Below are 13,718 nucleotides of genomic sequence, written 5' to 3'. Positions count from 1 at the left end.
CTTTTTGTTGATAACGAGATATCTGGTATTCTGATACTGTATCTACTTTTTGCATCTATGTACTTACGAAACTAAAGACTGTTAAGCCATGTAATGAACCAACTTTGTAACAATTCATAGAGTTCGGAGAAAGACCCTTTGTGACTTCTGTAATCCTTTTGCGCTACCTCTCAAAGGATGACCATGGGGTGCACAATCACCTAACCACTGTTAAAAGCAAAAATCTAATACGGTCGTGCTCAAGGGTCGTACCACCATCATGCTCAAGGTCGCACTATCGGGCTCAAAGGTCATATTATCGGGTCTAAAGGTCCTACCATCTGGCTCAATAGGTCAAACACAACCATGACCCCTTTGAGAGGAGGTCTATCTCAAAATATTCCCGACATAACCTCTAACACACCACTCAGGGGTAACCTTGTGTCATTAAGACAGAAAGCGTCAGCAACGTCCAAGGCCGCTCGCTGGCCCACTCCACTCCTACTCCTCCTCCCTTCCACACGTTCGCCTGGGTACGGACATGATCATTTTCCCAAACGTTAAAACTTTGGTCACGATGGATCATGATTTACCTCGATGGTGAGGCTGACTTGTGAATGTTAACGCACGGTCGGATATATATATATATATATATATATATATATATATATATATATATATATATATATATATATATATATATATATATTTTTTTTTTTTTTTTTTTATACTTTGTCGCTGTCTCCCGCGTTTGCGAGGTAGCGCAAGGAAACAGACGAAAGAAATGGCCCAACCCCCCCCCCCCATACACATGTACATACACACGTCCACACACGCAAATATACATACCTACACAGCTTTCCATGGTTTACCCCAGACGCTTCACATGCCTTGATTCAATCCACTGACAGCACGTCAACCCCTGTATACCACATCGCTCCAATTCACTCTATTCCTTGCCCTCCTTTCACCCTCCTGCATGTTCAGGCCCCGATCACACAAAATCTTTTTCACTCCATCTTTCCACCTCCAATTTGGTCTCCCTCTTCTCCTCGTTCCCTCCACCTCCGACACATATATCCTCTTGGTCAATCTTTCCTCACTCATTCTCTCCATGTGCCCAAACCATTTCAAAACACCCTCTTCTGCTCTCTCAACCACGCTCTTTTTATTTCCACACATCTCTCTTACCCTTACGTTACTTACTCGATCAAACCACCTCACACCACACATTTTCCTCAAACATCTCATTTCCAGCACATCCATCCTCCTGCGCACATCTCTATCCATAGCCCACGCCTCGCAACCATACAACATTGTTGGAACCACTATTCCTTCAAACATACCCATTTTTGCTTTCCGAGATAATGTTCTCGACTTCCACACATTTTTCAAGGCTCCCAAAATTTTCGCCCCCTCCCCCACCCTATGATCCACTTCCGCTTCCATGGTTCCATCCGCTGACAGATCCACTCCCAGATATCTAAAACACTTCACTTCCTCCAGTTTTTCTCCATTCAAAAATCACCTCCCAATTGACTTGACCCTCACCCCTACTGTACCTAATAACCTTGCTCTTATTCACATTTACTCTTAACTTTCTTCTTCCACACACTTTACCAAACTCAGTCACCATATATATATATATGTATATATATATATATATATATATATATATATATATATATATATATATATATATATATATATATATATATATATTCTAGCACCGTCCTACGAAAGGACAGTACCGCCAAACTACATATTCTCCCTGACCGGCTCAAGACCGACCCTTTACGGCACTCCTTTTGTTAATGTCTAATCACTCTTAGGCATAGTTGTAAATTGGTACATTCTGTTTACAACCAGTCAACCACATAGACTTCATGAAAACGTCATAAACTATATACTAACGTAGGTACAGAACTGTACGAATTATTTTGTTTAAAACATTTGAGAAATCTCTCGTGTCTTTCTGGTCTTACACTACACACTCATGCAGTCAGTCCCTACATCTCCTTCGGTACCTACAGAAGTCGCACCCCTTCCTCCTGTGAATATGGAAATTACAATCAAACTGACAAAGACCCCTGTGTGGGGCCCCGGTATATATGCACGACGAGGTCAGTTCCTGCAGAACGGGAGAGGTGAACATTGTGGTGAAATATGTGAAAAAGGAGGAGGATAAGGTTTGCTGGGAAAGTCCAAGACGACTCATGTGGAAAAAAGTGGACTGGTGAATGTCGGGGCCGGTGATGTGGGGACTAGAATGGTCATTTGTTTCTGGTGAACAACGCCAAGGTTATAAAGATAGAAACTCCGGAATGCTCTAGGTATGGGTAAGAATGCACACATTCATTAAGTACTACCGTAATGTACATCCCTCGGTGGGAGATCCTCCAACATACAGGATAACAATATAAAGAAAAACGACAGAAGTTTAGGTGTCACAGAGTTGATATCTGGCAGGATTAGGGGGACGAGTAAAATAAACTAGGGACAAATCCCGAAACTGAGTGATCCATTATGGGTAAAAACTGTCACATGAAATACAAAAGAAAATGTTCGTTACCACAAACTCTGCTAATGGCTTCGTTTGGCTACGTTTTCCATCTGGGACTAATGGGGAGTCTGCGAGGTATATTTTTGATGGCTGCCGACGTGGCATGGGCAAAGGAACGTGCTCTAATTAAAGTCATGTTCAGTGGAATAGTATATAACAGAAAAAAGGTATAAAAAAAAAGTTAGGCCCAATGTAATCTAGTCTACCAATAAACCATACGGTACAAACAGACATCTATAAATGTTATGCAGTGGTAGCTAACAAGTGGTTGAGGTTAAAGTCTTTAAGTACTTGGTAAATACATACCAGAGAGGTCTGAAATAGGCCTGGCTGTCAAGATGATAAGATGGTCTGCTGTCACTCTAACAGGCCGATTAGAGAGTTCTATGGATCGCCGGCCATTGCTCTAGAGATTAAGATAAAAGAAATAACGATTACCATGAGCGGCTCCAGAAAAATAGCGCAAATGACATGTGGGAAGGGATTAGAGACACAGTGATAAAAAGAAAAAAAAAAGTCAAAATAATGAGGAGGGAAAGATCAGTTGGTAGATTACTGTCGAAGGACAAGAATGAGTAACACCAAATGTTCGCATCCATTCTCTAGCCGTCACGTATACTGCACCGGAATCATAGCCCCCCCAACCAGGCACCACAGATCTTTCCTTGGTTTCCACCGAATGCCTCATCTGCCCTCATTCAGTCCAATGAAAGTACGTCACTCCCCGTATTACCAAACTGATCCAATTGACTTTATCCCGTGCAAGCCTTATACTAAGGAAAGTATTTCCTTTGTGTCATTCTTCACCCCGCTCTCAGCACTCATCCCCCTCGGCACTAAGGCAACAAGGCTTCACCAGAATATGGATCAAACGGTACACTGAAGTTGTCATGTATACACAACAGTAACTGGCAATGCATAGCATTGTTCATCAACTACTTAAACTGCATGTAGATAAAAGTTTCGACAAAGTTTTAACATACTAAGCATCTGCAACGACCAAAGTTACTGCAACTAACACAATCACCAAAGATAAGCAGACAACCAAAGTTACTGCAACTACCACAACCACCACAGATAAGCGGACAACCAAAGTTACTGCAACTAACACATTCACCACAGATAAGCGGACAACCAAAGTTACTGCAACTGACACATTCACCACAGATAAGCGGACAACCAAAGTTACTGCAACTAACACATTCACCACAGATAAGCGGACAACCAAAGTTACTGCAACTACCACATTCACCACAGATAAGCGGACAACCAAAGTTACTGCAACTACCACAACCACCACAGATAAGCGGACAACCAAAGTTACTGCAACTACCACAACCACCACAGATAAGCGGACAACCAAAGTACTGCAACCACCACAATCACCACACTTTCAACATTCAACCGTCAGTGCATAAAGAATGAAATTCTTATCATCTGGTCATTAGTCGTACAACAAAATTGAAACACTGTAAACATTCTTACATGACTGATTTGTCAGAAAGAATCGTCAGTTATCATGATTGTTCAGACGTGATCATATATATTGAACCTGTGACAACCCCCACAAATGGCGCGTGGTTTCTTGACTTATAATAGCTGGAGGTCTGGAATAAAATACTGCATTGTGTTTTTCCATCCTTGTTCGCCAGCTCCCGCGTTAGCAAGGTCGCGCCAGGAACCCACGAACAACGGCCCCATTTGTTCACATCTATTCTCCAGCTGTTACGTACAGTGCTTTTGAAACCAAACCCCACCACAGACTAGTCCGCGGCTTTCTCTGACCGCTTCATATAACCTGGTTCAGTCTATGATGCCCCTTTCCCCATCCCACGCCACACCACTTTATACCACATTGAGCTGTTCATTCTGTCACATGAACGCCTCTCAACCTCCTGAACACTCAGACCACAATATTTTCTTTTTTCAACTCCATTCCTCCATCTCCCTGTCGATCTCCTGCCACTCACTTCCACTCATTCCTGAAAACGCAGATCTTAAGTCATTTTCCCGCACAAACAGGTCACCTCTTAAACACTGCGCTTACTATCCACACATCCCTCCTACGTTGTCATTTCTCACACGATCAACCAGCCTCACAACACACGTTATCTGATCCAGGCTTTCCATTTCCATCACGTTCTGCCACTCTCCTCCCTCCCCCTCCTTTTTTTTTTTACATTCAGGGCCCAAGACTTATCCACGCAACACCGTTGGGACTACTGTGCCTTTCAGATGTACCCATCTTTGCCCTGACAGATAGATGTGGATCGCCCCTTTCGCAGACAATCTTCGATGCGCTCAGATCCTAGGACCTCAGCCCCCTCACCCTCCCTATGACACCATTTATCCTACATGGTTCCATTTGCTGCCACGTCCTCTTCCAGGCACCTAAAGCACTCCACTTCCTTCAGGGACAACCCCTACACCCCATTCAAATCTACTCAAAACCATCCTGTCTCATCCCCCTATGCAGCACTTCATTACCATCCTTTCGTTCACATTATCAGTTTGTTTACAGAGATAATATATATATATATATATAATATATATATATATATATATATATATATATATATATATATATATATATATATATATATTATACAATTGATATGCAACAGCGGAATGTGAATGGGTCGTTTCCAAATTACATTTGCATCTACATAACCCATATGAGACACAGTATCACTTCCTAGCGTTTATCATATTACTTAAGTCTTTAAACTAAATTACTAAATCATTCTCAGGTCATTGCATTTTAGAATAATGAGAAAACCGCAAAATTACGTTCAACGAATTGCTAGAAATTTTGGGGGATGTCGTATGACTTACATTATAAAATCATTTTAAGTTACGTCGGTGTAATGTTAAAAATAGGGGCAACACGTTAAGAAATACTTCAAAATACACCGATATTCTGCATATAAATGTAATATCCAAAGATGATTCTCAACTGAAATACCAACCAAACTGCAAATTAATCCTAAAATACAGAAAAACGTAAACACCCAAAACAGACAAATGAACCAGGTCTTAACACGCAGTATCGTAACATTACCCTGATTAAACAAACTTCCACTGTTTTCAAACACGTCAGACACGGAGTTTAACTTAAAATAACCGGAAATGAATATAACATTACCAGCAACCGTTGTTTTGCAGAGGTGCACATACCGTGCAATTGCACCACTTCCTACGAAGTCAGGGGTTGTACTGACTCAGCGGCCAAGGAGGGAAACTTATGCGTTGATAATGTAAATATTGAAAATCGCCGACAGACCGACAAGTCAATGTAATATGAATGTATATAAAGCACATCTATGTCATGCCAAAAAAAAAAAGACACCTGTACAAAGATGTTTTGATGAACTGACATCTGAGGGTGAAAATAACGTAATTTCAACCGACTGCGGGAATAAACAGAACTTTGACTGCTTTGTGTAGGCAGATTAGAAGTCTGGTTTTACAATTATGAACCTACAAATTCGTTGATGAATATCTTGGAATACCTATCGTTTGTTAGCCTCGTTTTTCATAGAAAAGTTGACCGTAAAGTACACGTTTTCAAAACACAGGGTATCAAAGTATGAAACCGTTACGGAATAAAGATAATTATTTTTGACGTTGAGTGAGTGAGCGCTAGGACTCTGCAAACGCAAATAGTAGTTTGATCTTTTCATTATCTACATCTGAAACTTTTTCGTCGTTATTTATATTTTTCTTTAATTAAAAGGTAACTTTTTTTTAACGCTTCGCAGGTCGTGATGTGCATGGCTTTTTGAAGAGTTCTTTTCTTGAATACCACCTGCACCCTCCCATGCTGGCCACCACACCCTCCCTCTCCCACCACCATTGCACCCTCCTATTACTGGTCACCACACCAACCCTCACCATCATTGTGCCCTCCCATACTGGTCACCACTCCTTAACCACCATTGCGCCCTTCCATACTGGTCACCACCCCCTTCCTAATCACCACTACACCCTCTCTGGCCACTACACCCTTCCTCACCACCAACAAACGCTCATAAACCATCTGACAGAGTTAACCAAATAGTACGACTACAGAAAGCAGTAAAACAATCTTAGAGAAAAAAAAGCAGGTAAATGGAACTGAGTATTTCTAATCAACGGTTGCAAATGGGGATTTGTCTGAATAAAGTCCTCTAGGGTATCCTGCAGGGAATGATATTAGCTTAATCATCATTTGAAATCATGATGTCTGACATCGATGAAAATGTTAACGATTGTTACATGTTTTACAGGAGACACGAGAGTCAGTAAAACAGATGATACAAGAAAAAAAAAAAAATGCAGTAATTTCAATATCGTGGGGCGGGATGAGAACCCAGTGTAAATGAACAAAGAGAAATTCAAATAGGTCATGAGGTCCATGAAAAATATTCTATTACCTACGCACGAAGTCCTTACAGGAGATGTTAACACAGAGTAAAATAAACGTCAAGGATCTGGGAATCATTATGTATTAGAAAAACTCGAATGAAGGAAAAGAAGACATTGAAAGCTTAGCACTATCAAGCCACGGTGTAGCTGTTAACGTATCTAGACCGTTGGCACATTCACACGCCGCCTAGGATCGAGTGTATGGGTTCGAAAGATATTCCAGAAAGGGAACGAACGATTATTATCTAGTACCTTAACACGGGGACTTGGACACGTACACTACAGACACGTTCAAAAGAAAGCTTGATTCATGACTGAAGACACAGTAGCAGATGAGAGTAGAATAGATAGGACGTCGGAATGGCAAAATATGAAATGGACACTAAGGTAGCGGTCGAGAGAATCAGTAGTGGGGCAGGCAAGAGGAGTGGTGAGGTGAGCACCATGGGTAACACCTGCCATCATGGCAGTATCTGGTCGTAGGTATTAATAGGTAGGTAAGTATACCCCAGACTCACTCATCACCACCCAGCCCTTTCCTCTCTGGGCGCCACATCCCTCGCTCACCACGACAACACCTTTTCTTCCTGGTTATTTCACTCTCCTTCACAACAAACTACCCTAGGCTACCGTAACCACTTGTCCCTACCTGGTCACCACACCCTGAACGGTGGAATGGTGTTGTTACGTGGTATGATCATTCACTTTACCATTTTTCCCCTTCGCACCTCCCAAACTGCCAGAAGTCTTCTCACTTTAGCGTAATATTTTCCCAAAAGTATTTCACGCTAACAACCAGTAATTTCTATCTTACTGAAGAAAATGGATAAATCAGTCGCAACTATGCACGGAAGCTAGTCATCCTGTGTCTGGCAACCAGTCTACAGATTGGGGAAAGGACAGCTGGGACCTCCTTTCTTACGGCACTGATTACTTTAGATAATTTCTTTCCAGTTTTTTTTCATCTTTATTTTCAACACTACTTCCCTTTTAGCAACTGTTGTTTTCTAACCTCCTTCGTGTCTTTGAACCTTTGTTTTACGTAATCTGCTTCATTCGAATGCTTCATCATCTGAGCAGACATTTATGAAAGTTGTATACACATTAAAGTACTGAATCTTTGATCACTACGGATCTTGAGGGCGTATTTATAAAACTCTAGCCAGTATAGTGCTAAACCTAGTCATGGCTTTCTCTTTCTTTAGAAAAATTACCTTGAACATATTAGTTAGATTTCCTAGTTGTAATTTCTATCTACATCCCGTTTAAGACACAAGGGAACATATGTTACCACAGTGGAATACTGCTAATCTGGAAATCTTCCAAATATCCAAGTATTCAACGCCCGTCTGTAACATCATTTGTCAGTGAGCTTCAGTCGATCTGGGCTGAACTGTTGTGGCTGCAGTCAGCCTCACTTTAGACAATGTCTCGAACCTCTGTGGGGATATAGGTTCGTGATGAGTGTGTAACCTCTTGAACACCACGGTACGATCTCTGGATCTGATTGCCACGATACTTGACCTGATCCTTTATAAAAGGGGGTCTGATCAAACCCCATAAACCATCAGATCCCAAAGATTGTACAGTCATACTTCAGGGCCGGACCGTTCGTGCTCAAGGGATTCAACTGTTGTGGAAGGATTTTAATCACTTCAGTACCTCTTAATGCCATGGGTAGTAAGATAGTCAAAGTTAAGCATGTCTTTATTGAGTACATATACAAGAACAAACTGGCCTGATGGCTACATAAACTGCGAGACTTCCCTCTATAACGTAAAAGAAGAAAAAATAAAAGAATGTTAGAAATTAAACCTGGTTTAATCAGGAGAGGAAGTTATACTGAGTTTCTATGATAGATTGAGTAGATCGTCTGTGTCACTGGACCTGATTCCACTGGTAGCATCTCTATCCGATATTGGCTGAAAGAACTTAGTAATGACATCACATATTCAATATACACATTAGTAACTTAGTTGATATCGCAGCTATTCGAAGACCTGAATCAACCATTCAATATTCTTTTTCTATCCTCATAATTGCACATTTTTTTTTTTGCTTCATTATTCTGAAAGTAGTGTATTTTAGAACGGTAGAAAAAGCAAATCTCTCTCTCTCTCTCTCTCTCTCTCTCTCTCCTTGTGAATGTTATAAGTAAGCTAGTACTGAGAGAAATGTTGTGAAGTCAACAGGCGTCTCTAACTGTGTTCAGTCTTCGAAGATTAAAAAAGTCACATTTCCATCAGTCTTGGAGGAACAACAATATGTGAGGAAAATACCGTCCCCTTTGGCACAGATGGCGCTCGTGGTCTTCCAAACACCTCAGGAATACAACGATCGTGGTACACTGGCCTGGCTCTTCACCCTGACCTTTACGGATAAGGTCAAATGCCGTGCCATTATTACAGGTGTGTCACTGGCCAAGACTCTCTCATTCGCGAGTGTCCTCAATACACACCCTCACACATCCAGCTCATGCGACCTCACACCCACACTCGGTAGCTATGATTATCGCATTAAGCAACTGAGCATCTCGACGTAACCTCGCCTGACCTCTCTCTAATCCCTTAGGGGAACAGCAGTAATAAGCTCAGCGGCCACGCCCCACGATGTGGCTGACCTCATTCCCCTTTTTGAATACCGTGGCGGTCGCCTCCCGCATCAGTCAAGGAGTTGATTCTCCGCTTGTGTCTGAAAAGTCAACGTGTCTCTGGCCTCTGGAGTTCTCTACGCCGTCAGTTGCAGTTCACCTTATGACTTCCCAACGTTCCACCTTTCTGGCAGTTCTCTCTGTGGTGCCTCATTCCCCACAGTATCCTTTGGTAGGACTCGCGTGGGAAATCGCTAGCCAACCCTGTTTCGCAGGCGTTCAATTAAAGTGTGACTTCTTTTCTGACCGGTGACGATCGAAAGAGGTACATGGAAAAACAAGCTACAGTAACGCGGTGTTTTACTCTGCAGAGGTGATGCATCAGCCCATGGAGAGAATCTACAGGGATTATGGTAAGATAGTGAGGTTAAGTGAGGTACGGTGAGGTATTTCAGTCAGGATAATGGAGGTAGTGTGCATTAGAAGAGAAGCAGGAATCCTGTGAGAGAAGCGTGACTGTCGAGTCTCATGGAGCTTCTGCAGGAGAAAAATGTGTCACTTGCCGTGTCTCTCAATCAGCAGGTGGGTTCTGCCAGTGCTTTGTCTTGCTTCTCGAGACGGGCAGTTGCAACATAATAATGTGAGTCCTGACAAAGGGGATGCATGGGAGATGAGGAACCATTGAGATCTGCCGGAAAGATGGAACGTCAGGTGTCATATGGTGAGCTGCTGCTGACTTTTCTAGAAAACTCAAGTGTTCCCAGTGTCCGGGTCACATAATCAAGAAGTTTCAGGCACGAATGGCTTACTTTCTCTCTCTCTGAGGAAAGTCGACTGTTCGACAAGCAGAGGTGGGGAGCACCTCAAGTATTCTAGAAACAGTGAAGGCCTGGCCGACAAGCTCATTAACGCTGGTTCTCTGAGGAGTAAGAGAGACAGAGAGTGAGAGAGGTCAATTGAGGTCAAAAGCCTTAAGTATCAGTTGCCTAATACGATAACTACAGTGGTCAGGTGCGGTGTCAAGTCCCTTTTGCCAGTGAGGTCAGCTCGAGAATGGGAGTGTCGTGGTTAAAACTAACAACAAAACCATAAGGGGTCGTAACGACGTGATCTAGGAGTCAGATGAGAGAATACACAACGTGATCAGTCACTTAGTGGTTGGAGAAATGTGTGGGACAGGGACAGGATTAACTTCAGGTGATGATTTACACCGAAGTTCCATTTTGTTCCTGATCACCATGACCACTACCAGGAACAGACGCAGCGGGAATAGCAAGTAGCAGTAGCATTACAAATGGCAGTCTAAATTATGACACGCACTCATGAGTGTCTTGAGCGGAGGGCCTCTCGGGGTGCAGAATTGTGTTCTGCAGTGTTGGTAGATCCTGGTAGAACTTCCGTATCTGAAAGAAAAAGAATATGAATTAGATACAGTTCTTACACCACCGAACATACAATACCTCAGTCACAGAAATTTCCTTAAAAAAAAATCATTCAAAAATATATTTAAGTCCATATTGTCAACAGCCCTTTAAAAGTGAAGATGTCATGGCGGACGGTGAACATGGATGCAGAAAGCCTGACTTGAGTTGGGGACATCATAAGACGCAGTGTCTATGATCCTGCGCCCCCTGCCTGGGCGTCAGTGCTGTGGCAGACATCAGACGAAGGGGGACCTGTGACAACTGAACCTGTGCAACACGCCAGCCAGCCAGCCAACCAGTCGTCAGGGTCTGGTGATGATCGTGGACTCACCTCGGCGTTGGTGTCAGGTTTCATGGTGGGTACCAGCGAGAGGCTGAGGTACTGCAGACACGAGGGTGAGATGGGTTTCCACATGAAGCCCATGGAGTAATCATGAGTCGGCATCCTGATAGAAATGAGGAAGATAAGGCGTCAGGAGACGGCGCTCCACATGTACTACCTCCCTCATGCTCGTGTGTGCAAAATATCTACCAGGGTGGAATAATACCTGTTCTCACTCCTCTGTTCTACAGCTAAAAGAAAAAAAAAACACCTTTACATCAAAATATTTTCAATTGTTCAATTCTACCACTCACCATCAACGCTGCTCTTGTCTAGTTTTAGAGTTCTGAAGCCCAGAGTCAGGAAGATTAAATAGTTGCCCCAAGAAAAGAAAACTGTCGTAGACGAGAGCAAAAATGGGTATGTTTGAAGGAATAGTGGTTCCAACAATGTTATGTGGTTACGAGGTATGGGCCGTAGATATGGTTGTGCGGAGGAGGATGGATGTGCTGGAAATGAGATGCTTGAGGACAATATGTGGTGTGAGGTGGTTTGATCGAGTAAGTCATGAAAGGGTATGAATATGTACATATGTGTATATATGTATGTCTATGTATGTAAAGGTATGTATATGTGCATGTGTGGGCGTTTATGCTTATACGTGCGTATGTGGGTGGGTTGGGCCACTCTTTAGTCTATTTCCTTGCGCTACCTCGCTAACGCATAAGACAGCGACTAAGTACAATGACAATGATATATGTATATATATATATATATATATATATATATATATATATATATATATATATATATAAATTCTATCAATTCCCTTTACATCTATTTCGTGTAAAGTATGGAACACCAACACTACATCCGGCTGTTCGCTTCTGTTCATTTCTTTCTTCGTCTACCCTTTCTTTATCCTAGATCCTCCCTATCCTACGACCAGCAAAACATCCTTACCCTAAATATGCGACTATACAACCTTAGCACCGCTATACATCATCCTTACCACAATCACTCAACTATACAACGATTGCAATGGATGCTAATGAACAAGTTAGTCCGTTAGATATACCCAAGTTCCCAACGGATGAGATAAGAACATTTAACTATCCATTTGCCGGGAAAGAATGTGCTTCTCCACGATTAAATAAGGGTTCATAATCCTGGATGATAGTCAGCACTCGAAGTGTTCAGGTATCTCAGTAATTTCAACGTCTCTTAAGTGTGCTGAACACCCGAGTCGTGTTATACAAAGATGAGAACAAGAGGTCACAGCTTGATATTTCTTTACATCTTATCATCTCTAAGCCCCCCAACCCCCCCCCCCCTTTTTTTTTTGGCTTTCCTCCCTCATATCTAGATTCTTCTCAGACCGATCTATCTCCATGGTTGTTGATGGCTCAGCCTCTCCCCCCTTTCTCCATCAACAGCGGTGTCCCTCAAGGTTCTGTTCTGTCTCCTACAATTTTTCTCTTCTTTATCAACGATTTCCTCTCTTCCACAAATCACCAAATGTACTGATGCACTGACGACTTAACACTGCATTCCTGCACATCTCTCTTCTGCTTCTTCTCTTACTCGACCTGCATCTTGTCTCGACACAACACTCAATAAACACAGACCTGGACAGGTTATCTCAGTAAGGGTCGGAGAACTCTGGTCAAGTTTAATGCCTCTAAGACCTAGTTTCTGCCCATCACTCTAACGAAAATCCCTCACAACTTTCCGCTCTCCTTTGACGTTTCTGTGATTCCACCTCTTGACTTGGTATTACCGTAATATCCATTCTATCTCAGAAACCCCCCCACATTACAGGAATAGCTAAGTCTGCCTTTAAGAAATGGGTGTCCTGTTCAGATGTCGAATTTTCTTTTCTTCCGAACAGTTGCGCTCATTATACAAGGGACTGCTCACACATCATGGGTGGTTATAGCTCCACATCCTTCCCTGTGAGAGAGTACTCGAAAAATGTCGGACTTGTAAACTGTAAATCCTGCGAATCAAACCCGTGTTCTTTTCCCGCCTGATGGGCTATTTTGCGATAAAATCAAACTTCAGAATGTCAAAGATGAAAGAAAGATAACATTTATGCATCATTTGTATCTAGGACTGTGTAGAGTCAGCAAAGCCTTATTACCTCAAGAGAACTTTTATATTTAAGTTTACAGTCGCACCTGACTTAATGGACGACCTACCCTGTGGTGGCGAAGTTGGTCCAGAGGGTAAGCATGATGTCGCTGAAGAACACGTCCTCGGGTGCCTCCAAGGGCGGGATATACATGACGTCGGTGAACAGGTAAATTAGATCGTCCCCGTGTGCCACCCCTGCAGGAAGAACATCCCCGAGGAAATCATCATTCAAACAAGTGGGACGTAGCTTCATCAACCTAACTGTGCACTGACAGCGCTGTGGCCCATCATTAAATC

The 13,718-nt window shown here is 42.5% G+C and overlaps 1 protein-coding gene across 1 annotated transcript in view; it reads right to left on the bottom strand.

The window, feature by feature from the left end:
• Window positions 1-8,643: 8,643 nt before the first annotated feature.
• LOC139764624 (venom carboxylesterase-6-like) overlaps window positions 8,644-13,718 on the bottom strand; it is a 28,094-nt gene continuing 23,019 nt past the window's right edge. The window contains exons 10-12 of the mRNA XM_071691472.1: window positions 13,487-13,616; window positions 11,295-11,409; window positions 8,644-10,942 (exon numbers count right to left, since the gene is read on the bottom strand). Of these exons, the coding sequence (XP_071547573.1) occupies window positions 10,847-10,942; window positions 11,295-11,409; window positions 13,487-13,616 (341 nt within the window). The 3' untranslated portion in view covers window positions 8,644-10,846. The remainder of the gene's footprint in view (window positions 10,943-11,294; window positions 11,410-13,486; window positions 13,617-13,718) is intronic.

The sequence above is a fragment of the Panulirus ornatus genome, chromosome 50 (genome assembly GCF_036320965.1).
Source record: "Panulirus ornatus isolate Po-2019 chromosome 50, ASM3632096v1, whole genome shotgun sequence".
NCBI lineage: Eukaryota > Metazoa > Arthropoda > Malacostraca > Decapoda > Palinuridae > Panulirus > Panulirus ornatus.
The sequence above is the reverse complement of the archived record's forward strand: the minus strand, read 5'-3'. Positions and strand labels throughout refer to the sequence as shown.